General features: G+C 43.8%; 1 protein-coding gene across 3 annotated transcripts in view; it reads right to left on the reverse strand.

The window, feature by feature from the left end:
- LOC129831385 (RNA-binding motif, single-stranded-interacting protein 3-like) overlaps nt 1-24,117 on the reverse strand; it is a 351,034-nt gene that overhangs the window by 50,220 nt on the left and 276,697 nt on the right. For all 3 annotated transcript variants that reach the window (XM_055894739.1, XM_055894740.1, XM_055894742.1), the window contains 3 exons: nt 13,622-13,728; nt 6,055-6,098; nt 266-362 (listed from right to left, as the gene is read on the reverse strand). In XM_055894739.1, the coding sequence (XP_055750714.1) occupies nt 266-362; nt 6,055-6,098; nt 13,622-13,728 (248 nt within the window). The remainder of the gene's footprint in view (nt 1-265; nt 363-6,054; nt 6,099-13,621; nt 13,729-24,117) is intronic.

The following is a 24,117-nucleotide window of genomic DNA, read 5'->3' on the forward strand; positions in this document are numbered from 1 at the left end:
TTTTCCCAACACTCTAATTCCTAACGGGCGTTGCTTTTCTCTTTTTTTCCCCCTCAGTCTATTCCCTGCTCATTTTCTGTTGAGACTTTCCGTCTGTTGTGTTCTCATCCGGCATCGTTGGCAAACCAATGAGGAAAGCTTCAAAGGTCCGAATCTCTGAGAGCCTCTTGCTGTTTTCCAGCCCCACAGCTTGCCCATCTCCCAGCCAGTCCCCAGCCGCCCCGCGGCTATCTCCCCTCTGGGTAGAGTCCAGTACATCACTCACCTGATATGTGGAGACGGGGGAAGCAGCGATGAAGGGCGTGATGGACGTCTGTGCGATCATGCGGTTGGTGGCGATACTGTAAGGCGAGGTGTAGAACCTGAGAGGAGAGAGGAAACAGAGAAGGGTGAAAGGGCAGACTGGTACTGGATGACATTATAGGTCTCCATGCAATACAACTGTTTGCATTGAAATATCAGGATGATCGTGGTTATTACGTGCATATTAAGGTTTAATTCAAATGTTTGGTTAGGGAACTACTGTTTCCAAAAAGCTGATTGGAATTAACATTCATTTATAGACACCAGTATGTGAAGACATTTTTGTGTGTTTCATGCCTTAGGCTTTTTATGTACTAACCTCTAATTGAACCATATGAAATCTTCTCCACACATATTCCTCGAGCCAGTCTATCTCCACATAAGGACTGGAATGAACCATACAACAGGAACAATCCCTCTACTAAAATACCTTTTATGTCCATTGATCCATGCACACCAATAAACACGCCCACGTAGTCGTCTATGCACAGATCCTCGCAGTCAGTCTTTGAGGCCGTACAGACAGAGCTTCCTACATGTGGGTATAGATCTTCATTGTCTTGTTTCATCCCTTTTGCCAGCTCAAATCAAACACAACGCAATATATTGTGTTTCGTGGGGCGCATAAAAGTTTCATGAAGCGTCTTATGGCTTCTCGATTGAAAAGTCTGGTTTTATCAGATCAGAAATTGAGCTTTGTCGTCGCATAAAAAAATGTCTGTCTGTGTTGTCGCCCCCACCAGCCTCGAGCAATAAGGCTGTACCATGTTGGCTGGCTTAGGCTGATGGGTGACTTCAATCCACAGTGTTTGGGAAAACTCAATGCATTTAAAGAAGGCTATTCCAAAGTGTTGAGTTTGGCTCTTGGGGAAAGAGCCGGCGGGCTACTCTATCACGGCGGGCTACTTTAACATCCCTGGGTGTCATTTTCATCCCCTCGCTGGTTAAGTGCAATGTTATACCCCTCTCAGTGGTCCTCTGTTGGTAGAGTGTGGGGCTTGCAACGCCAGAATATGGGGTTCGATTCATGGGACCAAGTATCCTTATGTAAAACATAAGTTTTAAAAAGACGTTTGCTAAATGGCATATATTACAATGATGTATTATGATACAACTATCATGTTTGGGCTTTGTACAAAGGCTACATATACAGTACCAGTCAAAAGTTTGGACACACCTACTCATTCAAGGGTTTTTCTTTAGTTTGACTATTTTCTACAGTGTAGAATAATAGTGAAGACATCAAAATATGAAAAAACACATATGGAATCAGGTAATAACCAAAAAAGTGTTACACAAATAAATATATATTTTAGATTTTAGGTTCTTCAAAGTAGCCACCCTTTGCCTTGATGAAAGCTTTGCACACTCTTGGCATTCTCTCAACCAGCTTCATGAGGAATGCTTTTCCAACAGACTTGAAGGAATTCCCACATATGGTTGGCTGCTTCTCCTTCACTCTGCGGTCCGACTCATCCCAAACCATCTCAATTGGGTTGAGGTCGGGTGATTGTGGAGGCCAGGTCATCTGATGCAGCACCATCACTCTCCTTCTTGGTCAAATAGCCCTTACACAGCCTGGAGGTGTGTTTTGGGTCATTGTTGGGTTGAAAAACAAATGATAGTCCCACTAAGTTCTCTGCTGCAAATGATTGGAACGAACTACAAAAATCTCTGAAACTGGAAACACTTATCTCCCTCACTAGCTTTAAGCACCAGCTGTCAGAGCAGCTCACAGATTACTGCACCTGTACATAGCCCATCTATAATTTAGCCCAAACAACTACCTCTCCCCCTACTGTATTTATTTATTTATTTTGCTCCTTTGCACCCCATTATTTCTATCTCTATTTTGCACATTCTTCCACTGCAAATCTACCATTCCAGTGTTTTACTTGCTATATTGTATTTACTTCGCCACCATGGCCTTTTTTTTGCCTTTACCTCCCTTATCTCACCTCATTTGCTCACATTGTATATAGACTTATTGTTCTACTGTATTATTGACTGTATGTTTGTTTTACTCCATGTGTAACTCTGTGTTGTTGTATGTGTTGAACTGCTTTGCTTTATCTTGGCCAGGTCGCAATTGTAAATGAGAACTTGTTCTCAACTTGCCTACCTGGTTAAATAAAGGTGAAATAAAATAAATAAATAAATAAATAAGTGCAAACCAGATGTGATGGCGTATTGCTGCAGAATGCTGTGGTTGCCATGCTGGTTAAGTGTCCCTTGAATTCTAAATAAATCACAGACGGTGTCACCAGCAAAGCACCCCCACACCTCCTCCTCCATGCTTCACGGTGGGAACCACACATGCGGAGATAATCCGTTCATCTACTCTGCGTCTCACGAAGACACAGCGGTTGGAACCAAAAAAGGACAGATTTCCACCGGTCTAATGTCCACTGCTCGTGTTTCTTGGCCCAAGCAAGTCTCTTCTTCTTATTGGTATACTTTAGTAGTGGTTTATTTGCAGCAATTCAACTATGAAGGCCTAATTCACGCAGTCCTATCTGAACAGTTGATGTTGAGATGTGTCTGTTACTTGAACTCTGTGAAGCATTTATTTGGCCTGCAATCTGAGGTGCAATTAACTCTAATGAACTTATCCTCTGCAGCAGAGGTAACTCTGGGTCTTCCTTTCCTGTGGCGGTCCTCATGACAGCCAGTTTCATCATAGCGCTTGATGGTTTTTGCGACTGCACTTGAAGAAACTTTCAAAGTTGTTCAAATTTTCCGGATTGACTGACCATGTCTTAAAATAAAATAAAATTGCTTCTCTTTGCTTATTTGAGCTGTTCTTGCCATAATTTTTATTTTACCAAATTGGGCTAACTTCTGTATACCACCCCTACCTTGTCACAACACAACTGATTGGCTCAAACACATTCAGAAGGAAAGAAATTCCACAAATTAACAAGGCACACCTGTTAATTGAAATGCACTCCAGGTGACTACCTCATGAAGCTGGTTGAGAGAATGCCAATAGTATGCAAAGCTGTCATCAAGGCAAAGGGTGGCTAATTTGAAGAATCTCAAATATAATATACATTTTGATTTGTTTAACACTTTTTTGGTTACTACATGATTCCATGTGTGTTATTTCAGAATTTGGATGTCGTCACTATTATTCTACAATGTAGAAAATAGTAAAAATAAAGAAAAACCCTGGAATGAGGAGCTGTGTCCAAATTTTTGACTGGTACTGTAATTATACAATTGAAAAGCCTTACAGTAGATTCTGTATTGCTATCTTCTACACTATTGCTCAATTCATTTTATTTTATGCGTTGAAATCATGGATTAAAATTACTAACAATGACTTGAACTACAGGTGAAATAAAAAAACATGACCTCACGATACGTGTTGGTGTGTTGTTTCTCCAGCTGTTAATATTTGTCTGAAAATGCCAAGGAAATACAGGCTTTAAAGGTCCAGTGTAGACAAACACTTTTCCTGTGTTTTATATACACTATATATACAAAAGCATGTGGACACCCCTTAAGATGAGTGGATTTGCCTGCTTCAGCCACACCCTTTGCTGACAGGTGCATAAAATTGAGCACACCGCCATTCAATCTCCATAGACAAACATTATATAGGTGACACCGTCATAGGATTCCACCTATCCAACAAGTCAGGTTGTCAAATTCCTGCCCTGCTAGAGCTGCCCCGGTCAACTGTAAGTGCTGTTATTGTGAAGTGGAAAGGTCTAGGAGCAACAACTGCTCAACCGCAAAGTGGTAGGCCACAAAAGCTCACAGAACGGGACTACCGAGTGCTGAAGCATGTAGCGCGTAAAAAATTATCTGTCCTCGGTTGCAACACTCACTACCAAGTTTCAAACTGCCTCTGGAAGCAACGTCAGCACAATACCTGTTTGTCTGGAGCTTCATGAAATGGGTTTCCATGTACGAGCTCGCCGCCATTGGACTCTGGAGCATGGGAAAAGTGGTCTCTGGAGTGATGAATCACACTTCACCATCTGGCAGTCCGATGGACGAATCTGGGTTTGGCGGATGCCCGAAGAACGCTACCTGCCCCAATTCATAGTGCCAACTGTAAAGTTTGGTGGAGGATGAATAATGGTCTGGGGTTGTTTTTCATGGTTTCTGGCTTGGCCCCTTAGTTCCAGTGAAGGGAAATAGTAACGCTACAGCATACAATGACATTCTAGACGATTGTGTGCAACCAACTTTGTGGCAACAGTTTGGGGAAGGTCCTTTCCTGTTTCAGCATGACAATGCCCCCGTGCACAAAGCGAGGTCCATACAGAAATGTTTTGTTGAGATCGGTGTGGAAGAACTTGACTGGCCTGCATAGAGCCATGACCTCAACCCCATCGAACACCTTTGGGATGAATTGGAACGCCGACTGCGAGCCAGGCCTGATCGCCCAACATCAGTGCCCGACCTCACTAATGCTCGTGGCTGAATGGAAGCATGTCCCCGCAGCAATGTTCCGCAATGTTCCAAAATCTAGTGGAAAGCCTTCCCAGATGTGGCTGTTATAGCAGAAAAGGGGGATCAACTACATATTAATGCCCATGATTTTGGAATGTGATGTTCAACGAGCGGGTGTTCACATACTTTTGGTTATTATTAGTGGCTTGTGTCTTTTTTAATATCTAGGAATATTTCACTTTCTCTGGCCATAGGCGTAACAACATGAATTGGTGCATGAGGCAGAAATAATGCAGTGGGACTTGAGTTTTGCCATCAGCTGGAAGACTGCGTCTCCATTTCTCAGCGGAGGGAGGGAGAGCGGAGGGAGGGTGAGTCGGGCGAGAGGCAGCCTCACCGCTGATCCCTCCCTCACCCTCAGACTGACCATCAGATGCGGGCCACCAGTCCAGTAAGAAAAAATAAGCAAATGATTGTGATCACTCAGTTGTGCCTCACAAGTAACACAACAAATGATCTATTACCAGTGTGATCATAGACCAACATTGGCAGGGCAATATGCAGTGATAATGTATTGGGCCTATAGCCTACTGCACAAACCTCATAGCTTCAGAACTGTTTTTAATTGGTTAATGTTGCATAGACTTATGTTATTTAAGTCATGTCACAAAAAGAATCTGAGCGATAGATCTCGGCTTACATTTTGACTCGGAACGTGATCTTGACTCAGAAAAGGTTGGTGACCACTGACATAGAACTATTGTCACTGACTACAAGTCTTGAAGTAATCTCAACATACTGCTATCATACAGTATATTCTCCATATACTGTATCTGTACACCTCTATTGTATATCTACTAAATGGTCACTGTGCTATTCTCCATTTTTCCTCTAACTTAAACGTTGATGTCGGGCCTCATAATTACAGCTAACTGTTACGGTTCCAAAATGGCCAGTGCTGTATCTAATGAGATGCTATTCATTCATCCAGTCTTATTCCAGAGTCATTGAGATTAAGCGCTTCAGGAAGCAGGGAGTGAGTGAGAAGCTTCCTGTCACAGACTGAGGCCACATTGAGATAGGACGGAAATCAAGGCTCTCCTCCCCTTCCTGTTACAGCACACAGCGAAAAATAGAACACTTTGCTAGGCCATTCATTTCCATGGCACCCGTTAGTACACCGACACGGAAGGCACGCATACACACACAATCAGAGTCACAGACAAAGGGACGGGAACACACGCAGGCAACCAGGCATGAAAGCATACATGCACGCACGGACAAACACCTGAGACCTATCACCACTACATCTCTTACAGATTCTTTAAGTAGATGGACTCTTACCCATTCTGCATAGCAGCAGGATCATATGTTAACTGCATACCAGTCTGCAACACAAGAGAGACGAGACATATCACAGGTTAATCATTGAATTTCAAATTCAAGTCAGCATAATGAACCGGCTTTAAGAGATCGGAAACAAAAGGGATTTCAGTACACTTTATGCACGTGGGACAATGATCGACGAGAGAGAGAGACAGAGAGAGAGACAGAGAGAGAGACAGAGACAGAGAGAGAGACAGAGAGAGAGAGAGAGACAGAGACAGAGAGACACAGAGAGAGAGACACAGAGAGAGAGACACAGAGAGAGAGACAGAGAGACAGAGAGAGAGACAGAGAGAGAGACACAGAGAGAGAGAGAGAGACAGAGAGAGAGAGACAGAGACAGAGAGAGAGAGAGAGAGAGAGAGACAGAGAGAGACAGAGAGAGAGAGAGACAGAGAGAGACAGAGAGAGAGAGGAGAGAGGAATGACGGTGAGTGTACGCATGAAAGTGTGCGAGTCCCTTGTATCTCTTTCTCACCCTCTCTCGTTTTGTTCCCATCTCTCTCTTTTCTCTCCCTCTCTGCCTGCAACCTGTCACCTGCATTCCTGAAGCCTCTCTCCCAGAAGCCTAATCCCATTTCTTTTAACGGGAACCTGCTGACGACAGCAGATTTCATCAGCGCGCTTTCCAGCTCTCTCCCCGTCCCCCTCTCTCTCATTCTCCCCCTCTCTCTTCCCCTCTCTCTCCATACCTCTTACTCCCTCGTTCCTTCAGGAGGGTTGTGTGAGCTAAAAGGCAGGAATGACCCTCAGGAACTAGGGGGGGGATCAGTGTACATGGACTTCACCCATGTGAGTGAGGGGGTTAAAGAGATCCAATGAATACTACACAGGATGCATAAGCCCTTAGTGACACGGCCACTGCGGATGTGTGCGGCATTAGCATAATATACAGTAGCCCTGTGTGTGGTCATTCATGTGAGTGTCTTTGAGTGTGAGTATGAGTGTTTGAATTTGAGAGATGTTTGAGTGTTGGGGGGGGGGGGGGGGGGGGGGCTGCATTTGATATTATGCATGTGCACATATACACAGTTGAAGTCGGAAGTTTGTCCCGAAGCCACTCCGACATTGTCGTGGCTGTTTGCTTAGGGTCGTTGTCCTGTTGGAAGGTGAACCTTCACCCTAGTCTGGGGTCCTGAGCGCTCAGGAGCAGGTTTTATTCAAGGATCTCTCTGTACTTTGTTCCGTTCATCTTTCCCTTGATCCTGACTAGTCTCCCAGTCCCTGCCGCTGAAAAACATCCCCACAGCATGATGCTGCCACCCCCATGCTTCACTGTAGGGATGGTGCAAGATTTCGTGTAGACGTGATGCTTGGCATTCAGGCCAAAGAGTTCAATCTTGGTTTCATCAGACCAGAGGATCTTGTTTCTCATTGTCTGAGAGTCTTTAGGCGCTTTTTGGCAAACTTCAAGTGGGCTGTCATGTGCCTTTTACTGAAGAGTGGCTTCTGTCTGGCCACTCTACCATAAAGGCCAGATTGGTGGAGTGCTGCAGAGATGGTTGTCCTTCTGGAAGGTTCTTCCATCTTCACAGAGGAACTCTGGAGCTCTGTCAGAGTGACCATCGGGTTCTTGGTCACCTCACTGACCAAGGCCCTTCTCGACCTCATGGCTTGGTTTCTGTGGGACATTATATAAACAGGTGTGTGCCTGTTTATATAATGATGTCCAACCAATTGAATTTACCACAGGTGGACTGTTCTACAATCAAGTTGTAGAACAACTCAAGGATGATAAATGGAAAAAGGATGCATTTCGAGTCTCATAGCAAAAGGTCTGAATAATTATGTAAATAAGATATCTGTTTTTATCTTTAATACATTTGCTAAAATTTCTAAAAACTTGTTTTCCCTTTGTCATTATGGGGTATTGTGTGTAGATTAATGAGGAAATACAATTATTTAATTCATTTTAGAATAAGGCTGTAACGTAACAAAATGTGGAAAAGGTAAAGGGGTCTGAATACTTTCCAAAAACATTGTGTATACAGTATACATACGCTGAACAAAAATGTAAACGCAACATGCAACAATTTCAACGATTTTACTAAGTTAAAGTTCATAATAGAAAATCATTCAATTTAAATAAATTCATTAGGCCATAATCTATGGATTTCACATGATTGGTCAGGGGCGCAGTCATGGGTGGGCTTGGGTGTGCATAAGCCCACCCACTGGGGAGCCAGGCCCAGCCACTCAGGATGAGTATTTCCCCACAAAAGGGCTTTATTACAGAAAGAAATACTCCTCAGTTTCATCAGCTATCCGTGTGTCTGGTCTCAGATGATCCCACAGGTGAAGAAGCCAGATGTTGAGGTCCTGGGCTGGTGTGGTTACACATGGTCTGCGGTTGTGAGGCCGGTTGGACGTACTGCCAAATTCTCTAAAACGATGTTGGAGGCGGCTTATGCCTAAACACTTGAGACATCTGTGGCATTGTGACAGAACTGCACATTTTTGAGTGGCCTTTTATTGTCCCCAGCACAATGTGCACCTGCGTAATGATCATGCTGTTTAATGAGCTTCTTGATATGCCACACCTGACAAGTGGATAGATTATATTGGCAAAGGAGAAATGCTCACTAACAGGGTTGTAAACAAATTTGTGCAAAACATTTGAGAGAAATAATCTTTTATTTCAGCTCATGAAACATGGGACCAACACTTTACATGTTGTGTTTATATTTTTGTTCAGTATATGTGCCTGTTTGTTCCACTGACAGGAAGTCTGTGTACTGGTCGGGTTGAATATTTTACAAATGTTCCATCCTGAGAATAAATCATTTTTCTCCCGGGTAACCCGGTATTTCCCGCCAAAACCGGAAGTGTCATTCAGAGCATTATAAAGCGTATAAATAGGCTTATGTCTGGATTTGATTAGCTTTTATAAAAAATGTAAGCCTGATGCTACCTGAGCCCGATGAGCCCTACATTAAAGACATTTAATGAGCGCAAGCCCAAATGATTGTGCCATTATCTAATACATACAGTAAATGATAGACTACTACATAAAAGCCCATAGATGTAGCTAGTTATATGCTCTACTGGGTAAATAAATGAAACTAGCACTAGTAGGGTGATCTTTTTGAGTGTAAACTGTATTACCGCACAGTGTTGTATTATACTGTATTATATGGACTGGAATTACACACATTGTTCAAACCGTGATAAAGCAGGGAGAGAACATGCGATTCCATACTGAGATGGGCTGTCTGTCCCCACCTGTCCCTGAGCGTTGATAAATCATCATGCAGAGAAGCCAGATTTAGACATTGCATATAATTTAACAGTTCCATTTCACGCCATGCTGTTCCTATGGATCTTTTATTGTAATTTAACGGTTTCTGGCACTTTTTTCATCCCGGGAAAAGGGAGTGGTTTTGGGTGGTAAATCCCAGTAAATCTTGGTAAGCGGGCTCCCGCCATTCAACCCTAGTCTGAGTGTATGCATCTGCATGTGCATCACGGTAGGTATGCACGGCGTGTTTCACCGTGTGCCTGCGTCTATGTGTTCATGTCTGAGTGTGTGTGTGTCTGCATCGGTCTGCACGCCCAAGTCTATGTGTTTGCATCTGTGTATGTGCTTCAGTGTGTGTATGTGTTTATATTTGTGTGTCTATACAGGGCATTCAGAAAGTATTCACACCCCTTGACTTTTTCCACATTTTGCTGTGTTACAGCCTGAATTTTAAACAGAGACTTTGTGTCACTGGCCTACACACAATACAACATAATGTCAAACTGGAATCATATTCTTATAAATAAGTATTCTACTCTTTTGTTATGGCAAGCCTAAAAAAAATTCAGGAGAAAAAATATGTACTTAACGAGTCACATAATAAGTTGCATGGACTCACTCTGTGTGCAATAATAGTGTTTAACATGATTTTTGAATGACTACCTCGTCTCTGTACCTCACACATAAAAATAATCTGTAAGGTCTCGCAGTAGAGCAGTGAATTTCAAACACAGATTCAACCACACAAAAAACAGGAAGGTCACCTATTGGTAGATGGGTAAAAAATAAGAAGAAATTAACTTGACGTCCCTGAATACAAAGCGTTTTGTTTGGGGCAAATCCAACACATCACTGACTACAACGCTTCATATTTTCAAGCGTAGTGGTGGATGTTATGGATATGCTTGTGAAGGGCAAGGACTAGGGAGTTTTTTTTTAAAGGATAAAAATAAACGAAACAGAGTTAAGGACAGGCAAAATCCTAGAGGAGAACCTGGTTCAGCCTGCTTTCCATCAGACACTAGGAGATGAATTCACCTTTCAGCAGGACAACCTAAAAGACAAGGCCAAATATACGCTGGAGCTGCTTACCAAGACGACATTGAATGTTCCTGAGTGGCCTAGTTACAGTTTTGACTTAAATCTGCTTGAAAATCTATGGCAAGATTTGAAAATGGCTGTCTAGCAATGATCAACAACCAACTTGACAGAGCTTGAAGAATTTTATAAAGAATAATGTGAAAATGTTGTACAATCCAGGTGTGCAAAGATCTTAGAAACTTACCCAGAAAGACCTACAGCTGTAAATGCTGCCAAACGGTGGTTCTAACATGTAATGACTTAGGGGTGTGATACCTTACGTAAATGAGATAATACTTTTTTTGCACAACTTTCTAAAAACATGTTTTCACTTTGTCATTACAGGATATCGTGTGTAAATGGGCGAGAGAAGAAAAACATACATTTAATACATTCTGAATTCAGGCTGTAACACACAACAAAATGTGGATTAAGTTCAAGGGGCAGGAATACTTTCTGAAGGCACTGTACGTGATAATGGCCATCCCAGACATGGCCAGCTGTCTGGTGAGGCTGATAAGTCCCAGGCGTGGTGCCCTTACTTCCATGTGTTAATGAATTCCACACCATGGCTGCCTGGCTCACACAGACAATCCCCCATAAGGGTCGGCTGCATCGCCATGACTGATTACGCATGCTGTTGGCGTGTCCGGTACAAAGAGAGACAGAGAGAGAGAAAGGGAATGTGTGTGTAAGAAAAAGAACGTGAGATGAAGAGGCGAGAGAGGAAAAAAAGTGGATGTGAGAAAGAATACGAGTCTGAGTACGTGTGGGAAAGAGAAATACATGTACGAGAGAAAGTTGAGAGTATGTGAGAAAGAGAGTAGGTGAGGGAGAGAAAGTGACAGTATGTGAGGGAGAGGAAGTTGGAGCATGTGAAGGAGAGAAAGTGACAGTATGGGTCTTGGAGAGGAAGTTGGAGCATGTGAGGGAGAGAAAGTGACAGTATGTGAGGGAGAGGAAGTTGGAGCATGTGAAGGAGAGAAAGTGACAGTATGGGTCTTGGAGAGGAAGTTGGAGCATGTGAGGGAGAGAAAGTGACAGTACGTGAGGGAGAGAAAGTGACAGTACATGAGGGAGAGAAAGTGACAGTACGTGAGGGAGAGAAAGTCGGCCCCTCTGGCAGCTGGAAGGACACCTGTACTGTACTTGGTATCCGGCTGTAGGTCACACAGACACAAATACACACATACACGCACACGCAGACACACACACACCCTCTCTCTCAAAAACATCAGTCAGGCTTCCTTTCACACAGGGGAGAACCGGGTCGTTTCGCCATTAACACTTTCCCCAAAGAGAAAGCACTTGAGCTAGTGTGACGTTGTGAGACTGTGTGTATGTGTGTGTGTGTGTGTTAACGATTTAATGATTTATGGTGTGTGCGCCCGTGTTCGTGTGAGCATGCGTGACTCAGACAGAGTACGTGTGCTTGAACCCACGTGACTTTGCGTGTGTGTTTTGCACGCGTGTGTAAGCGCCCATCGTTCGTTAGATGTAACGCATGTTTGAGAGAGTGTTTGCATGCCTCATAGTCACTTAGAAGAAATGTGTCACTTCTTCCAAAACCTCCATTTGACTTCTGACTCCTTTTCAACTACTGACTAATCACGCTACAATGTGGTTGCTTGCTGCTCTACGGGTGCTCTACTAGACCCCTGGTGTCTTCTTGGAAGTTTGGCTGACTTCAAGAGGGGTTCAATGGAGAACGTAGCAAATGGCGTGCTCTGGGCGGCCCTCTTCATCTGGCCACAGAACGGGAGGCCCCTGGTGAAGGATTGGAGCGGGTCTGATTTAATAGACTCACATATGCAACCGACCTCCCAGCGCTGGCTGTGCTGCTGATCAATGACTGTGGGGGGGGGGGGCTCGTTGACACACACACATAGTTACGAACAAACGTGCGCGCACACACACACATACAGAACATACTGTACACGTGTGTGCACTCTCGATCTCACAAGCGTGCACACACGCGAACGAACCCGCAAAAGGCCCCAACAACACCAGCAGTTAAGCCTCCACCAGCCACTCACTCATGTCCTTAACCAGAGTAATGGGAAGCAAGGAGTGAGGGAGGGGAGGGAGGGAGAGAGACGAGGGAGGAGAGATGCAAGACTCTTCCTAGCTGTTGAGCCTGAGGCCACGGGAGGGCCTTTTTACGGAGATAAAAACACAAACCGTGTCGTTAATCTGCGCGCGAGACGTAGTTGGGGCGAGAGGCGGCCTTTTAATCTAAGGAGGGCAGCGATTTCATCAGCACGCTGTGTGGGGAGGGGAGGAGAGATGAGAGAGAGCCAAAGTGTTTTTGTGTATTCCGTCTATTCTGGCGACGCTGCCTCTCTTTTCTCCTTTCTTCTCTCCTCTTTCCAGATGCTGCACACACACACACACACCCCCCTCTCACCTCGCCTCAAGTGTAGCCAGCTAACCCTGTCAGTGTGTGAGGCTCTGTAGCAACATGGTGTTAGGGTAAACAGGCCTCACTGGGCTCGGCGTTTGGTCTGCCGAGTCTGTGACGGACAAGCACACTCTCACACACACACAGTATATTACACACAACCATGACGCGCACAACCAACAAAGCAGACAAACTGGAGGGTGTGTTATGTCTCCTGAAAGACACACAGTCAGGCCCATCTCCACAGAGAGCCTATATCGTGTTCTTTCCTTTCTACCTTGCAGCTTCAGCACAACTGTCAGCCCCCTGCAAGTTCATATTCTCCGTAGTGCGTGGACCAGCATGAAAAACCCCTCCGACTGCTCTTCCCGTTGTAGGTTGCTACTGCGGAATATGTTAGTTATCCAATTTATAGGACCGAACTACTATCAACCGTGGGTGGAGCACCTATATGTTTGGCAGCCTTGGGAGGGCACTCATACAACCTTGAAATGCAATTTATATTTCAACTCTTATTTTGAAGGTTTTGAATCAATACTTAAAGTGTTTTTTTTTCAACCTTTTCCCAGCCTTTTTCCACTGCCAGCGCCAACCTTAAACATGGGAGACAGTCTGTCATGTTTTACATGGACCTAAATTACCCCTTATTAAGACTTCCATTACCTCAGTGGTTAAATGCCTGCCTTTGAACCAAACGTCATTCCAGTGCCATGACTAGGTGGTACGTGATGCAGGGTTAACGGTAACTGCCCGGATGGCTGTACCTATAGAACCAAAATGGCAGCTGTAATGAGTCAGCGGCTTACCTCGCCTTCCCTGTGCCACGGCCGCCCGTTCTGTGGGTACTTGCTCTGGCTCTGGCGTTTCTTCTGCCCTCCGTCTGCGAATTTGCACAGCAAAGGCTCGTTGGGGGCTGCAGAGAGATAGCGAGAGAGAGGGAAGGGGTTAGTAACAACAGAAATTAACGTCAGGAGGACTAAAACAGTGACCCTTATGAAGAACCTGAGCCCCTTTGAAGAGTGTCTCCCGGTCTCTTTTCTGCCCCCTCCCTCCCACCCGTGGAGTGTCTTGTGAAACTCCCAGACGCTCAGTCTTGGCAAGGCCATTCATTCTCCCAGCCTCAGCCCCACTGGCAGCCCTTGAAAGAGCATAGCTGGGTATTGTTGAAATAATAATCAGAGTAATCGCTCTCGTAAATTGCTTAGAGACGGTAATGTTTCGGCGCTCTGTCAGCCAAAGCTAATTTCTGTAAGGCATTCCCGTTCCCTCCTATACAATTCCCCTATTTTTATAGAACAGCTTCTCTGCTCGACTTTTCATCTTTATAATTTTTTCCCACTCTGCAACCAGCAAGGTTTCTCATCGGGCTACAATCATAAAAGTATTTGGGTGAGAATGTCAGGACGAGTTGTTCTCTGAGTGGCCACAGGAGGCAGTCTATCCATGTGCTCGTGCTAGCTGCTACAGTCAGGAAATGCGAATGGACAGAAACATTGTCAGTCACTTAGGGAGAAATATCACATGGGGTAACATAGCCATTCATCGCCTTTGTTATTTAATATCAGATCCAATACATTCGCCCAGGAAGTAGCCACAAAATATGAAAGGACTATACGCACACACAAGAGGAGGAAATGACTGAGATTAGCTAATTGCAGTTTATCAATTGACGGTTCATGGGATCTCAACTCCTCCATATAGTCCCTTATCTAGATAATCGCAGGAGCGCCAAGATGTAATTGCTGTAACAAGTTGTTTTCTGTGTGATACGCAGTTCTTAGAACAACTCTCTAAAGGCCATATTCTCACACTACTCCTAAAGCAGGTGATGATAAAACACCTTCTGAGGAAAGACAGAGCCACTGAGGGCTGGAATGAAAGGAGAGGAAGAAAGAAAAACAGAAGAAAAAAGCCCTTATTGAGTGGTTACTCGTGAGAAACGGGTGGCTCTTTTAGCCGGGGATCGGGGGGGGTCTTCAGTGTGTCCGTCCCCATTTTAGTTTTTTTTGTGCGTGTCAGCGAGATCGGTACCTCTGTGTAGAAGGGAACTGTAGAGATGAGAGGGAGAGAGAAGTAGAGTAAGCTAGCTGAAGGATCAATCGCAAGGGCTGCGCTGCGGGCCGACGTGAGCCAGCCTTGTTCAAACGCTGTTCCCTGCACCTGCAGCTGCCGAGCCGCGTGGAAGGGGCGGACGGGCGACCTGTCATCGTGTTCGCATTAGAGGCGCTCTGACGACGCCGACGCAGGTGTCGTCTGTGGCGTGAGATGCTGGACAGTGAGGAAGCGACCTTTCAGCTTCCACTCCCGAATTTGACATAGACAGGAGCTTCATTGATGCTTTAATCTCAATTCCCCAGATGTTTGGGACTCAACAATAAGTCCCTGTACACGGGAGGCAATTCAGTACACTGAGGACAAGGCCAACAACACCCTGTGAACGAGAGCAACTACGGTGTCCATATCAGGACGGTCTGAGTTGAGACTGACCCAATTACTGACGAGACGGTGGCTGTCCTAATATGAACACCCTACGCAACAGAGGAACATGACAGTAACCTTCCAGTGGAAGGTACCCTTTGTTCTATTTCGGCCATTACAACGGTCCTCCCTCACTGTAACCTAGGTCAAGTGAGGATGCAGCGGACTAACACACAGAGGTATTATTTGTTTGCCTATTACATGAAGCGAGTGAAAAGCGGATGAGGGAGGAAAAGATGCAAATGAACAGGGGATTCGGGGAACAAACTCGAGACAAGAAAAACAAGAAAAAAGCTTCCGAAAACTCTCTCTGACTGTCCTCTCAGGGAGGTAATTAGGAGTCTGGCTAATTTAGTGGATCCGATATGCAGCAACGCTGACGTCCCATGAGCAGGTCTCCAGATCCCTCCAGATCCCACAGCACAACGGCCAATTTGTTGAAAAATCAAGGCCAAAATCTTCAGCCCCTCCTGGTCTTCCCTATGCGGAAAATGAAACAGAAGAGTGCATAAAGACCTACAGTACGTTGACCATATTGTGGCTTTACTGGCTTATGGCTACAACGCTTAAATTGGCCGCCACCTCAGTCAATGTGTGCAATTCTGAGACCCCCAAAAAATCCTGCATCTACCAATTTAGCACTACATAATGACAAAAAGAATGGAGGCAAGAGGAAAATAAATGTTGGTCCGAGTCAACAATTGACGCTAACACGGTACTCTACAAGAACTCTTAATTGTTCTTTATGTGTGTCGCCATAGCAACGGGTCAACAGATTTGAGAAACACAACCCCCCCCCCCCTCTCTCCCTCACACACACACGTTAGGGTGCCAGCACTGTAAACAGCATGAGCAGCAATGGAGGAAACATTTCACCTGGAGTCAAGCGGCTGGATTAGAAATGACCTCACTAGCTTGGAGGCCGGCACATTGTCACACCAATGCTACTCTGCTTCGTTTACATCAGACACCCTGGTTTCCTACTCCTTAACCTTTTAATGATATGGGCTAAATCAGGGTCACACAGAGAGATTCTTGGTGGTCTTAAACAAATCGACTTTGAAACAAAAGCATTCACCTCACACACATGGTTATGGTTAACAAAAAGAAGACACCTGTACCATGTCAAATATAGAGTGGAAATGTATTACATTTTGAGTTTGCATCCCAATATTACACATCACAGAAGACCGAAATATAACAAAACTGTTTGACATAGAAGCACCGGATGTTCGTAACGTTATTAATTATGAAAAATATTAATAAACATTCCACCTGTCACGTTCTGACCATAGTGCTTATGTGTTTTGCTTGTTTTAGTGTTGGTCAGGACGTGAGCTGGGTGGGCATTCTATGTTGTGTGTCTAGTTTGTCTGTTTCTGTGTTCAGCCTAATATGGTTCTCAATCAGAGGCAGCTGTCAATCGTTGTCCCTGATTGAGAATCTTATATAGGTGGCTTGTTTTGTGTTGGGGATTTGTGGGTGGTTGTTTTCTGTGTCAGTGTTTGTGCCACACGGGACTGTGACGGTTAGTTTGTTTTGTTATTTTGTATTGTATATAGTTTTCATGTTATTAAATCATGGAAACTTACCACGCTGTACATTGATCCTCCGATCCTTCTCGCCTCTCCTCGTCCGATGAGGAGGACGACTTAGCCTGCTGTTACACCACCCATGAAGCCAAAAAGGGTACAGTACCAGTCAAGCCAAAAAGTATTCACAAAAAGTATTTACAGTACCAGTCAAAAGCTTGGACACACCTACTCATTCAAGGGTTTTTCTTTATTTTTTTTTTATTATTTTCTACATTGTAGAATAATAGTGAAGACATCAAAACTATGAAATAACACATATGGAATCATGTAGTAACCAAAAAAGTGTTAAACAAATCAAAATATATATTATATTTGAGATTCTTCAAAGTAGCCACCCTTTGCCTTGATGACAGCTTTGCACACTGATGGCATTCTCTCAACCAGCTTCATGAGGTAGTCACCTGGAATTCATTTCAATTAACAGGTGTGCCTTGTTAAAAGTTCATTTGTGGAATTTCTTTCCTTCTTAATGCATTTGAGACAATCAGTTGTGTTGTGACAAGGTAGGGGTGGTACACAGAAGATAGCCCTATTTGGTAAAAGACCAAGTCCATATTGTTGCAAGAACAGCTCAAATAAGCAAAGAGAAACGACAGTCCATCATTACTATATGACATGAAGGTCAGTCAAGGCGGAACATTTCAAGAACTTTGAACGTTTCTTCAAGTGCAGTCGCAAAAACCATTAAGTGCTATGATGAAACTGGCTCTCATGCGGACCGCCACAGGAAAGGAATACCCAGAGTTAGCTCTGTTGCAGAGGATAAGTTCATTAGAGTTACCAACCTCAGAAATTGCAGCCCAAATAAATGCTTCACAGAGTTCAAGTAACAGACACATCTCAACATCAACTATTTAGAGGAGACTGCGTGAATCAGGCCTTCGTGGTCGAATTGCTGCAAAGAAACCACTACTAAAGGACAACATTAAGAAGAAGAGACTTGCATGGGCCAAGAAACACGAGCAATGAACATTAGACCGGTGGAAATCTGTCCTTTGGTCTGATGAGTCCAAATTTGAGATTTTTGGTTCCAACCACTGTGTCTGTGAGATGCAGAGTAGGATGATCTCTGCATGTGTGGTTCCCACCATGAAGCATGGAGGAGGAGGTGTGATGGTGCTTTGCTGGTGACACTGTCAGTGATTTACTTAGAATTCAAGGCACACTTAACCCGCATGGCAACCACAGCATTCTGCAGTGATCCCATCTGGTTTGCGCTGAGTGGGACTATCAGTTGTTGTCATCTGTCATCAAGGCAAAGGGTGGCTTTTTAAAATTTATTTTTTATTTTTTGTTCTTTTTTGGTTACTACATGATTACATATCTGTTATTTCATAGTTTTGATGTCTTCACTATTATTCTACAATGTAGAAAATAGTAAAAATAAAGAAAAAGCCTTGAGTAGGTGTCCAAACTTTTGACTGGTACTACATTAATCATTCAACTCTAACCCCTGATCCAGCTCAGGACTAGACTCTTGGTTCAAACAGAGCAGTACGACCAAAACTCTTCAGTATTCCATATCCCAGTGAATGTACAAATGTGCATAAAATCTGTCAGCACTGATACAATGAAAGCTTAAGCTACTTCCAACATTTTACGCTTCAGTTTAGTAAAACATTAACTGCTTTTTTTTATGGACCCGGCATCTTTAAACCAAAAACAACAGTCTTATTGGCTTTAAAATAATCTCTTGTGAATATCAATACAGTATGCTACACGTCTGTCCTCCATTCTCCCTGTTATTCCTCAGAAGCATGTTGAACTGTACATCTGGCGGTCTGAATGGCAGAATCAATGCAGGAATGCCCAGAACTGCGTCAGGGTGGGGGCCCATTGAATCAAGCAGCTTTAAACCATCAAGCAAGTTACAAAAGAGGCCTCTCTCAAGGCAAATGCAGAGGGAGGAAGGAGGAGGCTTTGAGTCAAACCAGCATGGCCTTGTACTGTGCGGGTAAAGCACTGTCAATGATAAATGGATAGAGGACTATTCATCTCCCTCCACAACATTACGTGCAGTTCACAGAATAGGATTCATTAAAGACAACAACTCTACAGTTCAACAACTCCCTCTTTTTCTCCCCAGTTCGTAACTACTATCTTGTATCATCGCTGCCTCTCCCCGACGGGCTCGGGAGAGGCGAAGGTCGAGTCGTGCGTCTTTCAAAACATGGCCCGCAAAGCTGTGCTGCTTCTTAACCCGGAAGCCAACCGCACCGATGTGTCGGAGGAAACACTGTTCAACTGACAGCCGGAGTCAGCTTGCAGGCGCCCGGCCCGCCATAAAAGACGACGCTGGGCCAATTGTGTGCCGCCCTATGGGGCTCCCGGTCACGGCCGTGACACAGCCTGGGATCGAACCTGTAGTGGCGCCTCAGCACTGCGATGCAGTGCCTTAGACCGCTGCGCCACTGGGGAGGCCAACTCAATCAGCTCTGATTACTGCCTTTACTATTACTGCGTATTCGTATCCAAGAAAGACAACTCATCAAAATAACTCCAGAATGAGGCTTCATTAGAATTCTGCTTCACGTTACTTCCTCCGTGCTCGGAAGAATTTCGAATAGATTATTTTAAAAATGGCCTAATTAGGATCAGAATGGTTGACCTATTGATTTCGGGGAGAGTTGAATGAATCACCATTTTGTCAGAGACAGAGAAAAGAAAGACAGAGAGTAAGACGGAGACAAAGAGAAATGGAAAGGCAGACCGAGAGACAAAGATGTCTGTCTGAGTAATACGTCTACAAAGAGGGAGAAAATCCCTACTCAGTCTGGACACCAAGAGACAATCTGGTTGAATAGTGGGGATGTGGAGGGAAGCGGCAGAGCATAAATAAGCGACGAGACAATATCCCTCATATGTAGAGGTTAACATAAGCCCCCACCACCCAAATCCCTCCTCTTCACCACTCCCCCCACCTCGTGGGCTAGAAGCAGACGGCTCACCAGCCCGGCAGAAGCAGCGGCGGCCCCTCTCAAAGGGTAGGGATTTGACGGCTCTGCGTCAATAGTGCTCACAACAACGGCCAGCCAGCGTCGTGGCGTCCTTGAGGACAGAAAAGAAGACTTCCTGTCGGCCTTTTCACTGACAGCTGCGACAGGCAGCGCTCAGCGCTCGACTCAATGACATGTCCTGATAAGCGGATGCAGCTAGAGAGAGGGGTCCATTTTTCCTGATCCATATTTTAGACAGGGAGGACGAGGATGTCAACAAAGCTTTCTCCCTCTCTGAGCCAATATGGTTACACACTGTATGGATATTGATCGCCTCCAGCGTTTTCCATAGGGGGCTCAAGTGTTACGCCGCCAAGCCGTCCTGGTCTGAGATGTTATTATGGATTACGGGAAAGGACCCTCTCAATGCAGAGAGGTGGTAGGTAGGTAGGTAGGTAGGGGCTGATCAATGAGCTGTTGCACACTTAACAAGAGTAATGTAATGTAGTAGTCCTCTCTCTCTCTCTGCATGGCTGAAGAGCAGACAGACTGGTCTCAGGACAGATTTGAGAGAAATAAACAAAGCTGATGGATGATGGGCAGATGCTGTGCTGAATCATGGCCCCCAGGTCTCAGGTCTGTCTGGTTATTGTACATGATATATTAGTAACGGATGACGATGACCAGCTTTAGATATATGAGAGGGTTGGACACTGACAAAGACCACCTTCGGACTAGACAAATAGACGCACTCAGACAAAGGCTGTGTGTGAAGACGAAGTGTAGTCAAGCTTACTAGCTTAGCATGACGTTAAGATACAGCAGTATATCATAGAGTGTATCATAGTGTATCCATGCTTTGAATAAGACTGTGGGTGTATTAGAATAGTCATACTGCAGGTGAAGCAGCTGGAAAGATAAGTGGATAGGAGTTTTTCAGTCCCAAAAAGTAGAAAGCGTCAAGCTGCTTGCCTGTTGACATGGATGTCACACGCCCACGTCTTAAACTCTTACACTAACTCACATTCACAGCATACTAAAAAGTGAGCTATCATTGAAACTGTTGAATTGGCACAGCAAGTAGGTTCATACACCCACCATTTCAGAGGTGCACAGGCCTTACCCGCTATGCAGACCCACAAAGTACAGTAAAGACTAGCATGAGTGCTACCCTAGTAAAAAAAATCCTATCAGATTTAGAAAGCCATAGGATAGAATCTGGTGCATCTGCAACACATATTAAACGTATTGTGTCAACTGCAACGACAATAGCTGTACCTACAAATGTATTAGCCATGTAAAGATGCTGTGAATCCTGGGAAAATCCCCCAAAACTGTGTGTTATTATAACATTTGCTATATTATTGTACGTCATATTATAATGTCTAATTCAAAGACAAGCAGTTGCATGACTAAGAATCAAATATCTTGAGTATTTTGTTGAAAAAAAGTGTACTGTACTGGTGGTCATACTGCAAATGAACTTGGGTATTCCCATATTGTGGTGGTGAATAAAACCGAAATATAGAACTGTTGTTTTCGATCAATAAAAATGTTCCAATTAATGTTGTTATATTTTACTGGAACAAATTATAATTTAATGGGTTAAATTAGGAACAAAAAGTTATAATAGGAGTCGGGTAGGAAAGTAGGCCTACAGTATGGTTAGCCTTTAGCATGTTCTAGCAAAGTAGGCCTACAGTATGGTTGGCCTTTAGCATGTTCTAGCAAAGTGGGCCTACAGTATGGTTAGCCTTTAGCATATTCTAGCAAAGTAGGCCTACAGTAGTAGTCACCAACAATCTCTATAAGGCATTCCTAGTCGATCACCAAACAGTTCTGTAAAAAAAAAAAAAACACAATAAAGCCTTGCATTCCTATTTATTTTTTATTTGTTTCGCGCTGTTGGCGGAAGGTGCACTTGATTCAGCAGTCCTAGCGCCGGGAAGGTAAAGGATTCCCATTTTGAACCATGTAATGTGTCTGAAGGTAGAACTCAGCCTACCCGAAACAGATAGTTCAGATCACCGTGTCTGCACATTTTCCTTGAGCCATAGAATGAAAAAGAAGCATTGAACACACAGCAAAGATGATACTGTGAGATTTGTGTGACTGTGAGAAAACTGTTAAAACCATGATCAGAAAGAGACTCAACGAATACAACAAAGAGCTGCTGTTTTCATGAGTAAGTTCATGTTTAAAGTTGTTATTCAGCAGTTAACACTTTCATAATACATAAAATGCGTGTTGGGACGCTCCCTTCAAACTGACCATCAGATGCAGGCCATCAGTCCAGTAAAAAAATCTAATAAACACATTATTATGCTTACTTGGCTGTGCCTCGAGATATACAATAAATTATTTATTACCAGTATGATCATATTAAAAAAATATATATAATTTCAGAATGGTCTGAGAAGAACAACATTGGCAGGGCAATTCAGGCATAGCCAATATGCAGTGATAATGTATTGGGCCTATAAGCCTACTGCACAAACCTCATTGCTACAGAACTGTTTTTAATTGGTTCAAAGGCTTATGTTTTTTAAGTGATGTTTAAAAAAAAAAAATCTGAGCGGTAGATCTCGGTGCTAGCAAAGTAGGCTCACAGTATGAATTAGCCTTTAGCTTGAGTGTTCTAATAGGATTATTTTTGGAGTGACACAATCCTACAAAACCTTTAGGGTCCATTAGGATTTCTTCTGATTTACAATCAGGAAAAATTGGTCTAATAAGATTCCAATAGAATTCTGATAGAGGTGACAAAATCTTATAGGATTGAGAGAAAATAAAATAAAAAAGTGTTTTTTGTCATGTTATTTTGGCATTAATACGTGTCACATATCAGATTGCAAGCAATGTAAAAAAAGACATCATTGATATAATAAATCCGCATACAAACATGGTCTCTTTTCTGTTTTCTTGAGTAAGGCAGCTCCAAATGCAGGTGTTTCAAAGAACCCAGAGCTTTCTGTGTTGGTGGGGCAAGGCAGCTCCAAATGCAGGTGTTTCAAAGAACCCAGAGCTTTCTGTGTTGGTGGGGCAAGGCAGCTCCAAATGCAGGTGTTTCAAAGAACCCAGAGCTTTCTGTGTTGGTGGGGCAAGGCAGCTCCAAATGCAGGTGTTTCAAAGAACCCAGAGCTTTCTGTGTTGGTGGGACAAGCAAGCAGAAAATACAGAGCGTTGCGCCGTGATTGCCTCAGTGTTCTGTCACTCATGTGGACAATACGTCACCACCAAGTCTAAGGGTAGAAAATTCAAGCCCCTTGGGTGCTGCCATAGAGTTACATTAGAAGTGCCCATCCAAGAAGGCTGAAGGTCATTGGCCACAGATAAAATGACGTCAATTCACGTTATATCTTGACTGATCATGTCAACATCATACTTTCAAAAGTACCTAGCAGTCATGAATCAAGTCGACAATCTACTGACAAATCCTTTTTAATCCTTGTCATATGAAGAGAAATAATGAAGAGAAATTATAGATCGGTGCTCATCGGCCATAAACATTGAAGTTGGAAATCGCAAATTCAACAATGGGTGGTTTGGAAGGAATCAGTGGCTTACTGCAAGCATTGCAAAGCAATCATTAGCCTGCTCTTCAGTGGAGTGGATGTGTGGTCCGAAGTCTAAGATTAAGGGTCTCTTTTCCTAGTTGAAAATTATAAACATTCAACATTGACCATGCTGTAAATGAAGCATGATTTGTGCCATGCTCAAAACAACTGTTAACTCGGAACTGCAAAATCTGACTTAAGTGAGTTTAAGACAACTGGGAACTCGGGAAAAACAAGCTATGACTGGAAAAATACGTTTTGAACTTTCATCCAACTCGGAATTGTAAATCTGGAACTCTGGCCTCTTTCTAGAGCTACGACCTGAAGATGACTGACGTCATCATGATTCAACTTTTTTTTTCTTCGAGTTCCCAGTTGTCTTGAACGCACCATAGATCCAGAGATTGGCAGACTTTGATGACAAAGTTTGATGACAAAATTGGCCCACGAAGGACTGCCGCGCCAATTTCCTGTTCAAGTGAGCACAGCACAACAAGGTGAGTCCAAAAATGTATTGTATGCTGCTGCATTAATGATGTAATATGCCAGGGAGATATGTATACTGTAGCTAAGAAAGTAATACTAAGTGTAGTAAGCTGTTAGTGGCCCATGTGCCTCACCCTAATAATTTGGTCTATTTTCACCTCTTAATTTTGCCTACTGTTCTGACTTGGTGGTGCACAAGTAGGCTATAACCTGTTTTTGAGAAATGTAATCATTGAATATTGTAAGAGCA

The sequence above is a fragment of the Salvelinus fontinalis genome, chromosome 32, assembly GCF_029448725.1.
Source record: "Salvelinus fontinalis isolate EN_2023a chromosome 32, ASM2944872v1, whole genome shotgun sequence".
NCBI lineage: Eukaryota > Metazoa > Chordata > Actinopteri > Salmoniformes > Salmonidae > Salvelinus > Salvelinus fontinalis.